A 17,358-nucleotide genomic window follows, 5' to 3' on the forward strand; every position below is an offset into this window, starting at 1 on the left:
GCTCGCCACGCCCCACTGTGATTTAAAAAAACACAATGGTGCTCTAGGAGGAGATTTGGGTGATAAGGTGGACGGGTGTTACCTTGATTGGTTAGTGGCTCAATGAAAAAAGGTTGTGACACCACAAAGTGGCCAAATTTGATCAGCTCATTTTCAGACAGGTTTTTATATAAATGGTTCAGGACAATTGGAGAGAATATTTTACCCTGAAACTTTCCAAATCTCTTAACACAGAGGGGACACATATTTATCTATAAAAGACATGAACAAGTGGATTGTGCACAATAGGTGACCTTTAAGGTGTTGGCCGGTACATTAGCAAACAGTTCATACATTTCCCATCCAGCAGACCCAGAAGAATTATCTTTAAATGTAGCATCAGAGATACATCTCTAATATCACAGTCATTTATTTAGCTACATGCTTATTTTTTCCCAACTGCATAGTTTGTTGTAAAAGTCAATTTATTTTTGAAGTAGCCCTTAAATCACCCCACTAACTATTCTTCCTACTGTCCGCATTCAGTTTGACTTTTCTCTTTTTATGCAAATAATATAATCTTCCATTTTGTTCCAGTCTCTGTTCATTAACATTTTATGTAAAGTGGGACATGATGCATTTTTGTTTGTTTGTGTTTGTGTTGGGGCAGTACATTCATGTTTGATGTTTGAAGGGAGGGAGGGGAAGATAATCATCCAGCAGCAATTAAAGTTACAAACCGTGATGTTGAATGTTGGATGCACCACCAGAGGCCAGCAGGCTACAGTTATGACTGTGACCGTGATTTGTGCCAACAGATATATGAGCACATGTATAACACAGTACATAATTCATGCAGGTACTCATTCAACATATCCCAGTCATCTATCATTGATAAACTGCTTCCATTTCATGTTGCAGGAGAACTGAGGCGGTGGGAAAATGAGGTTTTACATAATCTTCCCATGGTTTCAACATCATTTCCAAGCTAATATTATGGATGAATGATTTATTAGATGTGGGGAGATGTGTCAGGGTTGAGCGAAGCAGGCAGAACCCAAATGCAGATTTCACAGAAAAAACACCTTTATTCCAAGGTCAAAATGGAAACAAAACAGAACTCTTCCCCGTGAACACAGTCAAGATACACAAGGAACTCACAAAGACTAACAGAAAACACAGAACCTAAATGCACACAGGACTAATCAAACAATCAAGAGACAGGTGAGGAGGGAGGAGAAAACACAGGGGCACCAGGTGAACACAATCGGGTAATCAGGTAGGAAAAACAGACAGAAAGCAACAGGCAAGACAGGAGGTGAACACTTTTCAAAATAAAACAGGAAACCAAAGACAGAAAAAGACAAGAAAAAACACAACACAGACAGATCGTGACAAGATGCAAGTTCTCAAATCCAAATCACACTTCATTAGTTTTAATATAATTTTGTTTGACTTTATGAGAATCCTGTTAAATGTTTAGTGAAGTGGGTGCAGCATTACAAGTAGATGCGGTAATGAAAATGTCAGGTTTAAAATGTTTTAAATAATTTCATGACATTTCTTACCATAATTTTCTACAAAGCATTCCACAACCAGAAAGTGATTATCAATGTGTTTTCCAAACCGGTTGGAGCAGGAGAGACTCTGTTTATCATCAGAGCATCAAATACAGCAGACAGAAACATCCGGATGTGGGTCAATCTTACAGTTTTTCTCGATTGCTATCACAATTTTTTTTTTTAATTGCTCAGTTTCTCAGAACACTAATGACAATTCACAAAAACCACACAGCCAAAGTGCAAAACACCTAATTTCTCCTGCTAAATGAATAACTGCCCTCAAAATTACATAGACACTTACCAAATTCAAACTTTAGCACCAAATATAACACACTTCATTCATAATACTATGAGTATAATCTAAAGCACTTTCATCTGTTATGGGCTATGCTCTGTACATGGAGGTTTCTGCAGAGAAAGATTGCTTGAGTTTACAGAAATACAGTAAATGAAGAAATACAAATGAGTTGTTGAAAAAAATCATATTTTTTCAAATATAACATTGTGCAACATGCATTTCAGCACATAGCTACTCTACTTCGGATCTCTCTAAGTGTGATGCATTGTTTGCCAAAACCCAGTTTGTAACTGCTGCTACCTGTGCCTCATTGAAAATCCTTAACCTTCCACCTGCACCTCTCCTTTTCTCAGTCCTTCAGATAAACAACAAAGATATAGTGGTTGGTCAGTGTCTGTGTTGCATAAAGGTAAGTCTACCACAGTAAAGTGTGCAGGATTTTTGTACAGTTATAGTATGCAACATGCTAACAATTCAGTTACAGTAATGAAGTAAATACGTTTCACACAACAGATATAACCACTGATATATCATGAATTATGCAGAGCTACAAACTGGTAACTAACCTGTTGTCAAGTCTAAGTGTCCGGATTACAGAGGCAACAGTAAATCGGCTTAGATTAAGCTGAACCCTCTGTCCAGCCTCTCATCGTCAAACCGTGGTTGATAACATTTCATTTTAGAGAGTACTCTTCCTGCTCCTCTCACTCTCAGCCCAGCTCTTCCTCTTCCTCTTCCTCTTGCTTCCATGTTGGCTTCCATTGATGCTGTAAGAAAGTACTCACCTGTGGTATTTTTATAGTGCTAACATTCTGATTGATGAGTCAACAATTATGCAATCAGGTGTTTGGTCAGGTGGAACGTGTTTCTTGATTATTGGTCCATGTGTAAGGCATTTTGAATATCAGTGTTTTAAACCTGCTAACACGTGACTTTATGTCAGGTTCCTGTGTCTTACGTGGAGAAACGTGTGCAGTGGTTTGCAAAAAGTGCCATGTTGATTTGCAAATTGTGTGAAAAGCTGAAAACGTGTTTGGAGTTTTGGAGATTTGAGCCGATGTTTTGCTCTTTGAGTGTCAGTTAAAATAATTGTGCTTTATGTAGAATTTTTGTGTGTTAGCAATCGAGAAAAACTGTAAGATTTATAATTGTATTTTGTTATCTTATTATTATTATTATTATTATTATTATTATTTGTTTCTGCTGTTGATGACTGAGGACTATTATCATGATTTTTGAATGAACCATACTGCCAAGACTATCCATGACAGCTATGGAAAATGGGCTATAACAAATCAAATGCATACTTTGGGTAATCATTTTATCTATGAATTTGTATAACAGTTCTGCTTATAACATTTTGAAATCTGTGTACATCTTATAGTTAAATGAGCCCATCAATCTTCCATAATGTAAGTAGGATGTATTGTTTTGATAGTGCACATTTATAATTCCACTTACAGATTTTCTCGATTGCTAACACAATAAAATGATACATAAAGCACAATTATTTTAACTGACACTCAAAGAGCAAAACATCGGCTCAAATCTCCAAAACTCTAAACACGTTTTCAGCTTTTCACACAATTTGCAAATCAACATGGCACTTTTTGCAAACCACTGCACTCGTTTCTCCACGTAAGACACAGGAACCTGACATAAAGTCACGTGTTAGCAGGTTTAAAACACTGATATTCAAAATGCCTCACACATGGACCAATGATCAAGAAACACGTTCCACCTGACCAAACATGTGATAGCATAATTGTTGGCTCATCAATCAGAATGTTAGCACTATAAAAAGACCACAGGTGAGTACTTTCTTACAGCAACAATGGAAGCCAACATGGAAGCAAGAGCAAGAGGAAGAGGAAGAGGAAGAGATGGGCTGAGAGTGAGAGGAGGAGGAAGAGTACTCTCTAATGAAATGAAATGTTATCAACCATGGTTTGACGATGAGAGAGGCTGGACAGAGGGTTCAGCCTAATCTAAGCCGATTTACTGTTGCCTCTGTAATCCGGACACTTAGACTTGACAACAGGTTAGTTACCAGTTTTTAGCTCTGCATAATTCATGATATATCAGTGCTTATATCTGTTGTGTGAAACGTATTTACTTCCTTACTGTAATTGAATTGTTGGCATGTTGCATACTATAACTGTACAAACATCCTGCACAATTTACTGTGGTAGACACAGACACTGACCAACCACTATATCTTTGTTGTTTACAGTTTTTCTCGATTGCTAACACACATTTTTTTTTTTTAATTGCTCAGTTTCTCAGAACACTAAACACAATTCACAAAACCACACACCCAAAGTGCAAAACACCTAATTTCTCCTGCTAAATGAAGAACTGCACTCAAAACTACATAAACACTTACCAAATGCAAACTTTTGCACCAAATATAACACACTTCATTCATAATACTAGATTGTTTGACCACCCAACTACACACTGCTGAGCATAATCTAAAGCACTTTCATCTGTTATGGGCTATGCTCTGTACATAGAGGTTTCGGCAGAGAAAGTTGCTTGAGTTTACAGAAATACAGTAAAGGAAGAAATAAAAATGAGTTGTTGAAAAAAATCACATTTTAGTCAAAACTAACATTGTGCAACGTGCATCTCAGCACATAGTTACTATGCTTCGGATCTCTCTAAGTGTGATGCATTGTTTGCATAAAACCCAGTTTGCAACTGCTGCTTCCTGTGTCTCACTGGAAGTCCTTAACCTTCCATCTGCACCTCTTTTTTTCTCACTCCTTCAGATAAACAACAAAGATATAGTGGTTGGTCAGTGTCTGTGTTGCATAAAAGTAAGTTTACCACAGTCAATTGTGCAGGATCGGCTGAACCCTCTGTCCAGCCTCTCTCATCGTCAAACAATGGTTGTTACATTGATTTCATTAGAGAGTACTCTTCCTCCTCCTCTCAGTCTCAGCCCAGCTCTTCCTCTTCCTCTTCCTCTTGCTTCCATGTTGGCTTCCATTGATGCTGTAAGAAAGTACTCACCTGTGGTATTTGTATAGTGCTAACATTCTGATTGATGAGCCAACAATTATGCTATCACGTGTTTGGTCAGGTGGAACGTGTTTCTTGATCATTGGTCCATGTGTGAGGCCTTTTGAATATCAGTGTTTTAAACCTGCTAACACGTGACTTCATGTCAGATTCCTGTGTCTTACGTGGAGAAACGTGTGCAGTGGTTTGCAAAAAGTGCCATGTTCATTTGCAAATTGTGTGAAAAGCTGAAAACATGTTTAGAGTTTTGGAGATTTAAGCCGATGTTTTGCTCTTTGAGTGTCAGTTAAAATAATTCTGCTTTATGTATAATTTTCGTGTGTTAGCAATCGAGAAAAACTCTATCTGAAGGTCTGAGAAAAAAAGAGGTGCAGGTGGAAGGTTAAGGATTTTCAATGAGGCACAGGAAGCAGCAGTTGCAAACTGGGTTTTATGCAAACAATGCATCACACTTAGAGAGATCCGAAGCATAGTAACTATGTGCTGAGATGCACGTTGCACAATGTTAGTTTTGAATAAAATGTGATTTCTCATTTTTATTTCTTCCTTTACTGTATTTCTGTAAACTCAAGCAATCTTTCTCTGCCGAAACCTCTATGTACAGAGCATAGCCCATAACAGATGAAAGTGCTTTAGATTATGCTCAGCAGTGTGTAGTTGGGTGGTCAAACAATCTAGTATTATGAATGAAGTGTGTTATATTTGGTGCAAAAGTTTGCATTTGGTAAGTGTTTATGTAGTTTTGAGTGCAGTTCTTCATTTAGCAGGAGAAATTAGGGGTTTTGCACTTTGGTTGTCTGGTTTTGTGAATTGTGTTTAGTGTTCTGTGAAACTGAGCAATTTAAAAAGAGTCTTTTGTTAGCAATCAAGAAAAACTGTAACACATAAGTCAGGACTGTAAGAAAAACTACACATTTTCATATTCTCGGTTGATATTTTGTTCTGCTATTGGTTTGTTCCTTTGTACCTCTAAATCTAGTTATATTTTCCGCATTTCCTGCATGAATAGAGGATAGGATGTGTTTTGACACTACATTAGCTTCTATATGTTCCAGCATCATGTGTTTCACCCTGTGAGGCATGCACAGTATTGCATACAGTATAAACAAATACACACAATAAGGAGGTCATCTTCAGGTGTGACACTGAGCCAAGCTGGGGTATATACAGTATGTGTGTGTGTGTGTGTGTGTGTGTGTGTGTGTGTGTGTGTGTGTGTGTGTGTGTGTGTGTGTGTGTGTGTGTGTGTGTGTGTGTGTGTGTGTGTGTGTGTGTGTGTGTGTGTGTGTGTGTGTGCACCCTTGTGGATTGTGTTTTGTTCACTTGTTTCCTTTCTCATAATCGTTAGACGGGCTGTACGTCACTGCAACCATGGATATCCATGTTCACATTTCCATAAAGGGCACAAGTCAAAAAATCTATCACTAGTGATAAACAGAGCACAACACAAGGAGTATTATCTCAGTCAATGTACCCCCTTGAGGATAAATAAACTCCCATGAACCATGTAAACAAACTAAGGAGTCCTTCAACGTGAAAATCCTTGAACACTACAGGAAGGATGAGACAAGGCCAAAAAAACAGGGTATAGCTTGTGCACATGCATAAGGACATGGACACACATACCCAAAAGCTTCACCTGCAAGTATTCTGCCAACGTCTATCCAAGGAATCACCAACTGTTTAATTTTTATTTTGAAATAATGTTTCGTAGCAATGTGAATGTTCCAAGGTTGTCCCTTCAATCCGTGTGTTATACAACTTAATCGTTTAATTCATTAACACGCCTATGACGAGAACGAGTTGTATATTTATTCCTATGTCCATTTGTATGAGTCAGGCAAGAATATGTTGCTTATAAATTGATCTTTGGCCTTTTACTGTCTGACAGTTGTACAACAAACAGGAATAAATACAAACAGTCACACATGTGTTTATACTGGCCGTACTCTGTTTTCCGTCTAGCTCAGAAAGCATCCAACCTACATGGTCAACTCAATCGGAATCACATTTTTCTTATTATTTTAGCCCTGGCATTCAATTCCCTGACTCAGTAAAGCCGAAGATAAGATTTGGAAAATGGAACAATGAAAGCCAACCGCTGTGGCTAAAAGACCAGCCTGGCTGTGTAGATGGTCAAGTCCAAATGAAATTAGCGACAAAGGGATGGTCCTCTAAACACAAATCTGCTGTGGAAAGGGAAATCCTGTAAAGGTTTTTTTTTTTAATCTCATTTGAATTAGATTGTCCCTCACTCAAAGGGAGAGATAGAGAGGGGGAGGGGGCAGTGGGAGAAGGAGGGTTGGAGGGTGTAGTATTTTGCATGACCTAAGGAGAGGGTCGTGGTAAATGAAAACAGACTGATGCATGCGTCGGACCAATCCCACAGAGGTAGTAGCGTTTGGCCCAACCCCAAATGAGAACCGTGAGAGGAAGCGATGATGACTACAGCGCGTAGATCGGCAGCTGGAAGCGAGAGGTGCCCTGGTTGCTCGGTTTGAACGGTGAACACAAGTGCCTGCCAGCACCCGTAGGCTACACATCCAAGGCACCGGAGAGCTTTAACTCGTACAGTTGGATCGGAGAGGGATATGGTCCAATATTTCTCTCTCATCTTCTCCACTCTAATTTTTGGTTTTGAGATGCAGCTCATGTTGTGCCATCCTGTCAGCGCGGTAAACTTTACGGCATATGAGTTCATTGTAACTTGTTAAAAGTGTCAAAAGAAAGAGACAAGTTAATTCACTAAAAATGTCAACGACGTACCTTAGCTCTCAAGCGCCCAACCAGAGCTACCTATCGACGGCTACCTACGAGAAGACAGACCCCTCGGAGATGGAGAGGCAAATTCGCCTTCTGCTTTTCGGCTTGTGCGTAATCATCGCTGCTGCTACCCTTGTCGGAGGTGTGTATTCGCTGCTCTCACTCCTCCGGTTGAGGAGAAAAAGCTCCTTGTGTCTTATCGTGGCTTCTATGTCAGTGGATGATCTCCTCAGTGTGGTCCCTCTGTCCTTGTTCATGCTCCTGCAGTGGGAGAGAGATGGAGGTGGATGGTCGGGCAACCTGTGCACTTTATCTGGACTTCTGTACGTGTTCCAGGGTGTTTCAAGCAATATGAAGGCATGCCTCATAGTAGCTTACACTTTTTATGTCACCAAGAGATTTGGAGTACTCCAATCTGTCCGCCGGCCACTAAGAATGATGTGGCCCATTGCCGGTGTGTGGGCAGTGAGTCTCGCCGTTAGTGTGTTACCTTTGTTCGGATGGGGAAGCGTTACGCCTGCCCCTCTCGGGTGTTTCCCAGAGAGCGACAGTTTTTACACCCTGATGTTGTTCTCTTTATATTCCATGTGTTTCTGCGGCATGTTATTTTTCTTTACCCCCCTCACCTATCAGCTGCTGTGCTCTAGGGAGCCCCAGAGGACTTTACTGTACCCCAGCTATTCGGAGATGGCGAGGGGACTGAGTGGCTCTGCCCCCCTCTGTGACCTTCCTTCTTTTTCCCGGGACAGCCTAAACAAAAGTTTCGGGGCCTACAACGAGCTGAGCCCGAGTTCATGCGGGACGAAGATCGTGGAGAAAGAAGACAGTGGTTTGTCCCCAGTGTCTGTCAGCGGGCAGAGGACAGCTGCTATCGGGGATACACCAGTGGTGTTTGCACAAAAACGCTTCTCCATGATCCTTGCGGTTGTCCGAGTTATTTTATGGATGCCAATGATGGTAAGTAGCGTAATAAATTCAAATTATTCTAAATTAGTGTGTAAAAAAACTTCCCTGTGATGGAAAAGAAAGACATTTTAAGCTATCCCTTTTTGATGGAGACCCATTGCAAAACCCTGGATGTCTCTTGAAGCAACACTAAACCACAGTATTAATTACATGCATTTAACGTTTTGAAAGCATTTGGACATCCTATCATAGTTTGTGGTCTCATAATAAATGTTAAACCGTGACATTTAAAGGACACACGACGATGTCCTATTAAATTAACTTCCATTACAGGCCTTGAGTAAAATAATTTGCCATGTTTTAGTCAACCCCGAAAGGGCAGCATTCATTGGGTTGCATTTTGAAATACCTTATAAGAGCATTTGTTCTTGCTCAATCAAAACGTTAATTTGATGTAACAAAATCTGCAGTGCAGCCTGCAGACAATGATGGGCAAACCGAATTGGCAAGCCAAACTTGCAACACTGAAAAATGAGCAAAGCCAAAGATTTGATGATATGATATGGTGGACATTTTAATTGTACATTAGTTTGTTTTGTTTTCCAAGAAAAAAACATGCCTTTCCAAAGATGATTTGTCCAGTGGTATCTTTTTGTATTGCTTATGTTTGTAATACAGATATATAATACATGTTTCTGTTTATTTTCAATTTAGAACAGTCATAGACCGCTCAATATGTGCTTCTCAAGAAAATGAAAAACAAAAAAAGCACAGTTTGGGCCTCATTTCCATCCATGTGCCTCCCTCCCAATATGTCCTCATGCATATTGAATCACGGACTGCTCAGTGAATTTATCTTCTATTTCCCTTCATTCACAGACGTTGGTGCTTGTGCGCCACGCAGTAAATGCACGCAGCTCATCCCTGGAGACGCTGAGCTTCTTTCTTACTCTGCTTGCCCCTGCGGTCACTCCATTATTCGTGCTGTCTGAGCGCTGGATCCATATGCCATGCGGCTGCTTCATTAACTGCAAACAGGATCCAACGCAGGAACCCTCAGGTAAACAAAATCAAGTGTATGTCTACATAATAAACCCTTATTTCCCCATTTTTCTACCCTTTAAAGGAGAGGGAAGGAAAGTTATAACACAATTATCCTTAATTACTTTTTCACAGTGATGAAAAGAAGATTTGAGTTCAACCTTTCCATCCAACAAGGCTATGGAGTCTACAAGTTGTCACATGCCACTATGCCTCATAACAGTCCACCTCTTGGGAAGCCTGACCTTCACAGCTTCTTTAACTGTGACTTCCCCAATACCCGCCCTGAGACACTAGAAAGCGGCGGGCTCCTCAGCCTAGGTCCTGATTTTGATTTCAGCACCACATTCCCTGTGGACAGGTCCTCTCAAGCAGACCTTCCATTGGAAGCAGTGGCCAGTGGAGGAGCGGCGCTGACTGATTGTCTTTCACTTCCTCGTGAACACCACGGAGATGAAGGCGACCGCTGTGTCCCTTCACATCACAAGGAGCAGGATCACAATCTCACCGATACGTCATTTGTGTTCGAGGGCCCAGAGAGGAGGCTGTCGCATGAGGAGTGTCGGAAAATCGAGCTGACAGATTGGGAGTGGTGCAGGAGTAAATCAGAGAGAACACCAAGACAGGTACTGCTCTGTCGAGAGTCTTCAGTTTATTAACCTGATGTTGAACCATTAAATTAAGTAATTTGTATCTGTCATTCTGTGGTTTATGGATGCCAATAATTGCTTTTCCAACCTCACTCTCGAGTGTCCTAGTTAAACAACAGCTGCATTAGCAGTCAACATAAGCATGCTCTCTAGAGAATATCGTTTAGGAGTGATTAGCATCTAAGTACCATAAAATGGTTGGATTCAATCTCACTTTCTGTGTTTACATTTAGTTTACAATGCAGTCTTGCTTTATTGCTAAGTACAGAGAAACAGACACAAGGCTATAGGATGCATTTTTTTACATGACAAGGCTTTAGAGAAGAGAGTGCATTTTTATCTGTCTGACTTATTGTTTATTGGTCTGTTGCTCAGTGAGGTTGTTTTTTTTCCGCATCTGTGAATATGCCTCTTTATAATCAAGCTGACAGACGGTGGCCATGTGATGTAGATAACATTGTAAAAATCCTCTCTCCCTTAGCCTCTCTTCTCTCTCAGCAGATCTTGTTTGTGCTAAGCATCAATGGATTCCGACTAATAGACCAATTAATCAAAATACTATCAACAGCTACCACTTCAGTAACAAATAACAGCCTGTCATTCAAAACAATATACATTCATTGCTATCCCACTCTAAAATCAGAACAACTCTCAAGGCTTAGTTCAGTTCATTAACTTACTCTTGTGGGTTTTCTCTCTTTTTGTAGGCGGTGTTTACTGTTTCAAAATCAGTTTTAGTCAGATGTATCCACTCAAGGTTAGCTCCCCTTGTGTGTGTTTTTGAATGGTTTTGTGCAAAGCTGTAATGTGGCATGAAATCAAATGAAAAAGAAAAACTAAAACAGGAATCCAACACATGCTGTTTATCCATATATCTATAGAGCAGAGTTGCATGTTAAGTAACATTGTGCTCATACAGGTATTATTTACTTAGTCACTCAAAAGATGCACAATGAAGTAGAAGTCAAATACCGCTAAATGTAAACCATCCACAGCTCGACAGTTTGCTACTGGCACAAAAAATCTCTCTCCACTAATACATTTCTGTGATTCCAGATGTTTATTTCTGTCCTTGAGTTGCTGGACTTAATACAATTGTTCAATAAGGACAAAATAGCCTTTATTTACCCTTTAAGACCTGCATTTTTCCCAGTTCCCCCGGCTGACTTTATTTCCTCGAAGAGGCTTTAGCAGGTTTAAGAGGCTATTAATGCTACAAAGTTAGGATACATTTTGCTGAGGGAAACATTGTCATGGATTTATTCACAGGGGTCCCTTGACTTTTCACCAAAGCTGAGAATATATGCAAGCCACGAGCACATGCTCCGACTTATTATGTCTCTCTTCCTCTCTGTCTCTTTTTTACTTACAAGTCTGAAAATGTTTCGGGTTTGAAATCACTAGAGGTCGGGAAATGTGTGTGTGTGTGTGTGTGTGTGTGTGTGTGTGTGTGTGTGTGTGTGTGTGTGTGTGTGTGTGTGTGTGTGTGTGTGTGTGTGTGTGTGTGTGTGTGTGTGTGTGTGTGTGTGTGTGTGTGTGTGTGTGTGTGTGTGTGTGTGTGGCCTACTTCTCATCTACATTTTTCTTCTCCTGCAAAACTATGTATATTGTGCTCCCTTAGGCTGTGCTGTGTTCATTGATTGGGGTCCTTATATACAAGTACAGTATAGACAAACAGCAAATACTATATATAACTAAAAGCTGCCCAAATCTAGCAACCACCCCCTTCCCAAACACAGTCACAAAAGACAAAGTTTGTGATTTGAAAGCACTTCCTGCCAAGGTTTTGTTCCTCGTTAACAGGATAGATGTCATTACCCAGCGTCTGTTCTCCTTACTGCCAGCCCCTTTGGCCTTCAGTGTCCTCGGGGAGAGGTGGAATTAAAGCTCAAAGACATATTTACCCTCTCAGTGACTTTATGCTCTCTACTTGAAAACAAAGGGCTTAGGGCGCACTCAAAAGCCCACTCCCAGACAAAAACAAGATCTAATGTGCAATCATGCAGGGAACTGAAACCTGTTTACTTTGAGAACACATCCTGATCTGTAAATAAGTGTTGTTCTCTCCAATAGGTTACAAGGTGGATAATGAGAAAAACTATTGAATCGGAATGGATTGGAAAGATAGCACAACACTAATCAATAACATGTCAGGATCTGCAGCCATCGTTAACAAATATTGAACATCACTTATGTTGCTTATATAAAGTGGGTATGCAGTTCTGTGAGAATTTACTCAGAAAAAGCAGTGATTTGAACTGAATGCTAAACTTTAGCCTGCTAAGATGATCACAATGCTCACTCATATGTTTTGCAGATATATTTACTATGTTTATCATCTCTGTTGTGTTGGGTTTGCCTATTAGTTGGTGGAATTCTTTCTGAGAGCAACATGAATGTCTGGGCCAAATTTGTAGTCATATCATTATACTGGAATGAGCTAATAGGTCATAAAAAGGTCATTTGTTTTCTGCAGACCTTTATGAATGTAAATTGCATAACAATCCATTCAAAAGTTATAATCCTGTCAGGAAGAAGTGCCAGCTGCAAAATATGCATAATGTACATATTTGCCCAGATTTCATGCAGGTTATACATATATCAAAATTACACTTAGAAATAACATTTGAAAATGAGAGAATAGCAACATTGCATGTAATAAAAACATGTAGGCCTAAATTGTGTCCACACACACACACACACACACACACACACACACACACACACACACACACACACACACACACACACACACACACACACACGGCATTATTGATTTTTACTTGACAATGTGTTTTCATCTTAGCATGGTAGTCTCTCTCTCCCTCCAAGTCTCTCTCCTTGCACAATGACAGGAAAACAGACAGAGTCAGGGAGATTGACATCCTCTTTGTTCCTGCTGTGCGTCATAATCACAATCAGATCATTATGTTGAACTCATCTAAATAATTTAGAGGGCTTAATGAGACCTGCCAGTATCCCCACTGTGGCAGCATACTTCTTCTTCCCCCTGCCAGAAAAATGAATTTGCTCAAATGAGACAGAGGCTCAGATTGATTTACTGTGGAGTGAAATAATCTCCATGAAATAAATATGACTGGAAAATCTGAGATCTGATTTGAAATGAGAGTAAGAAACCCAGAGGAAATTTGATTAATGTTTAATACACTGAAATTATGTTATTCAAATTAAATTAGTAAGAATAACATTTCTGACAATGGCTAAATGGCTCATGAATTGTATACAGCTTTCTGCTGTGCGCCTAACAAATCTTTATTCTACCAAGCAGCAATGACAAGGCTAACCATATTTAACTTTTTGATTTAAATGGTTGGTTGACACATAGATCTCCCTGCTATTGACATCAAGGACACAATCTAAGCTCAATTAGTTTGGACAAAGGAAACATTTTTCTTTGTTTTTCTTCTCAATTAGGCTACATGATAAGCAGCCATATGGAATTTAGTAAAATGCATAATATTATTCTCGACTAATGGAACCAAGTTAATGCATAAATAAAGATGTTGTGCTGGATATTCACTGAACTTTTTCTTGCATTTTCATTTTGTTTTTATGCAGCGGTCATCAGGTGGTCTGTCAATACCCCTGTGTGCCTTTCAGGGCACCGTATCTCTGCAAGCCCCCACTGGGACCCTCTCTCTTTCCACCTATGAAGTCTGCAGTGACGGACTCAAAATCTCCCCCAACAATGCCAAGAAGGTAATAAACATCAAAATGGACCGTACTTATTCATATGAATGAAAATGAAATATGCATATTGCTTTCTTGGTGTATGTCAGATAAAAGGATTGATATCACTCTTATGTCAGTGCAAGTACAGAGATTGTGTATATCTGACTCAGCAAAATAAATAATTTGATTTATTTTGCCGAGTCAGACATACAGCCGTCTCAAGTGTAATTCCCGAAATGTCAAACTATTCCTTTAACAATTGTCTTCTATTTGACCTACTAGTTCAGTTTTGTTAATGTCCCATTGACAACTTGGGCAGATATGTAAGATAAAGAATGAATTGCATTGTGACCACATACTTTTTATAAATAACTTGGATTATAAATCTGCATCAAAGGTGGAGGTGTATCGCTCCAAATCAGTTGGCCACGAGCCCAGTGCAGACGAGTCATCATCAGGAGGCAAGGCTGGAGACGTGAATGTCAGCAGTGTAGGGATGGGCGTGGGGATCGGACTGGGGATGGGCATCGGATCTGGTGTGGGGGACACCAACGTGAAGATCCACCTTGAGGTGCTAGAGATCTGTGACAACGAGGAGGCCATGGACAGTGTCTCCATCATCTCCAACATCAGCCAGTCCTCCACCCACACCCGCTCGCCATCACTGCGCTACTCACGAAGGGAAAACCGCTTTGTCTCCTGCGACCTTGGGGAGACGGCTTCCTACTCTCTGCTCATCCCCAGCAGTGGCAACCTGGAGGCAGAAACCATAAATATCAACATACCTGACACTGTAGAGGCTCATCGGCAGAACAGCCGGCGGCAAACACCGGAGAGCTCTGGGTATCATGAGGAGATACAGCTGCTCAACGAGGCCTACAGGAAGCAAGATGGGGAGAGGGAAGAGTGACAGAGATATCCAGATAACAATAAGTGTCTCTTAGGAACAGCTTGAAAGAGCCCCTCTGATAGCAAATGAAAGACACATTTTCTAATCATTCCACATTTATGTATGTTATGTATAGACCTGAGAGAGGTGACAAAATGAGAGACTTTATAATTGTTCTCATACAAAGGCTGCACAGTGTCAGGAGTTTCCCTTTCACACACTCAACAGGATATTGTCCATATCAGAAACATTGCCACTAAATGGAGTCCATTAGTCTGGGTAGAGCCTGCAGGAGGCCAGACAAATAACAGACAGATTACACCTCGTTCACATGGATGGTTCGTATTTTGACAGAAACTTCGTGCATCAGTCCTTGCACATAGAAGTCCCTGAATCTCATTGTATTTCCAGTTTCTCCAATTTCAAGCCAGCCACCATAGAAATGCCATGAATGCGCCGACTCGCTGTCCGTGAATGGTACAACGAGCAGCTCTATTAACACATGGACTCAAAGCAGACAACACACAAGGTTTGCTCCTGGGAGCTGGCAGGTTAAAGTCTGTAATGTGTGATTCAAGCAATCTGGCTTTTGTGTTCTCACATACAGCTCCTCTGGGTATGGTATAGATCATTTCAGGGTTGCAGCGCATGTGTGAAAGGGACTTTAGCTTAAGAGTTTTATTAGAGTCCGTTTGCTTACTCTTGTACTTCCGCTTTAGATGAAATCACAAGAGCTAATGCATCACCTGTCTGTGTGTAGAGTAAGTTCAAAACAGATAATTCTTCAAAGGAAGATACAAAAAAAGAAAAAGGTAGGAGATATCAACAGTATTTCAGGTGAGCATTTCTTGTGTCACCATTTAGCAGCCTGCATCTTACCGAAAATGGATACAGGGAGAGAGATATTCACTAAGACGATGCGGTGCCAGGGTGAAGTCACAAGTCTGATATGAAGCCACTCTTGCAGACTATGTCATTGGTGATTCAGCCATGAGGGGAAGGGTCATCTGACCCATGTGTCTAACTCATTTCAGTGTGTGTTGTTGTGCATTGTTGTGTGTAGTAGCCTGGCCCATAACAATGAGGCTATTAGAATTATGGTTTCAGATGTCATCTAAAATTCACATGTTTCTTTCTTGTAAATGTTTTTATCCTGCATAATTTTATTGTATCTGTGGTGTGTTTTCTTTTGAGTCCAGGTGATATGTCTGTGCATTTAGAAATATGTTGCCAATGAGAGGGACACTATACATCTTAAAAATATCAAAAAGGATAGTACAGGCAAACGATTAGAGTGAAAGTGCAAGCGATTATTGTAGAAGTAGTCAAGAGTGCTGTTTTCTGCCTCATGCACATTTAGTGAAATCGAAATATGTCACAGTGTGTATTTGTTAACAGTATAGGCACTAGGCAGCAAATGAATGTACATTTTAGAGCCACTTTGGGGGATCATTTCCCTAACTGCTCGGTTCACTGCCCATCCAATCAGTGAGAAAAAATGGTCAATCACTTTCTACATGCATACATTCTGGACTAAAATGTTATAGATATTATTATATATTTCAGTACTGTTTTTGGTAGCCTGGAATTGTACGGAGCCCTAGAGGACATGGAGAAGAAGAAAAAAATGTATTTGAAAAAAAGAAAAGAAAATGTTTTGCAAGATATCGCAAAACATTTCATTTAGCTCAATACGGTCAGTTCGGCAACACAGAAACCACAACCATGGAGCGGTTAATCGATTTTACTTTGAGCTTGGCCTTAAATATAAAGATATAACATCAGTGCTTAATAGGCACGGGTTTCACTTAAGTGAAGGACACCTCAAGAGAACACTCAGAGCGAGGGGACATGCACGTTGCAAAGCATGCTCTGAGCTGAGTAATTGACAGATTCGAATTTCGCGGATCAATAACTCATGAACATAACGTTCTCCATGTCCCCTAGGGGGCTCCGTACTATTCCGAGTGCTACCCGGCAAAATGTAAAAAGAAAGTAATGTACAGGCGTATGAATCATAATGAATGTAACGTTTTATTCAATGTCAACCATTTGAGATGTTAATGGTGCTAAAGGTTTTCAATTGAGCAGCTTCATCTCCACAGCCTAACCAAGAGGAAATAATTTGATCATCTGCTTATTCTCACTTTCAAACAGGACAACAGTTCAGCTTCTGGTCAAGCATTCTCATAAATCCTTGTGATTAATAAACTGCTATTTGCTTTGTTTGAAATTGGTAGTTCCACATTAGCTGTACAATTGCATGTCTTGTTGACCGTCTCACTGATATAGTAACACACAAACCACTCAATGGTATTCTTTAGTAGCCCTACTTACTAAAAGAAAATATAGTGCAATAATGAACTACTTGAAGAGACTGACCTAGATACGTAGGCTACTGTGGCTGCCATCATTGGTTGTTGTGCCCCTGGATGAAAGTAATACAAACATAGATACATATACCACATAGATATTTTTGTAATTCTCTTTTGTGAGTGAGAATTTGCTGAGCAGGAAAGACAAATACATATATTTTAGGAGGGTTTCACA

At 40.2% G+C, this 17,358-nt stretch overlaps 1 protein-coding gene across 1 annotated transcript; it reads left to right on the forward strand.

Moving 5' to 3' along the window:
- The first annotated feature begins 7,527 nt into the window (after nucleotides 1-7,527).
- LOC307038063 (putative G-protein coupled receptor 149) lies at nucleotides 7,528-16,978 on the forward strand. The gene is made up of 5 exons (XM_079679359.1): nucleotides 7,528-8,586; nucleotides 9,415-9,595; nucleotides 9,712-10,202; nucleotides 13,806-13,946; nucleotides 14,317-16,978. The coding sequence occupies exons 1-5, from the start codon at nucleotides 7,618-7,620 to the stop codon at nucleotides 14,827-14,829; spliced, it is 2,295 nt and encodes a 764-aa protein (XP_079535485.1). The 5' UTR covers nucleotides 7,528-7,617; the 3' UTR covers nucleotides 14,830-16,978.
- The last annotated feature ends 380 nt before the right edge of the window (nucleotides 16,979-17,358 follow it).

This window comes from Notothenia rossii (assembly GCF_949606895.1).
Source record: "Notothenia rossii genome assembly, chromosome: 4".
NCBI classification, from domain to species: domain Eukaryota; kingdom Metazoa; phylum Chordata; class Actinopteri; order Perciformes; family Nototheniidae; genus Notothenia; species Notothenia rossii.

Coding starts and splice junctions, on each gene's coding strand:
- LOC307038063 (XM_079679359.1), top strand. CDS start 7,618: ATGTCAACGACGTACCTTAGCTCTCAAGCGCCCAACCAGAGCTACCTA. Junction 8,587..9,414: donor TTTTATGGATGCCAATGATG/GTAAGTAGCGTA, acceptor CTTCATTCACAG/ACGTTGGTGCTTGTGCGCCA. Junction 9,596..9,711: donor TCCAACGCAGGAACCCTCAG/GTAAACAAAATC, acceptor ACTTTTTCACAG/TGATGAAAAGAAGATTTGAG.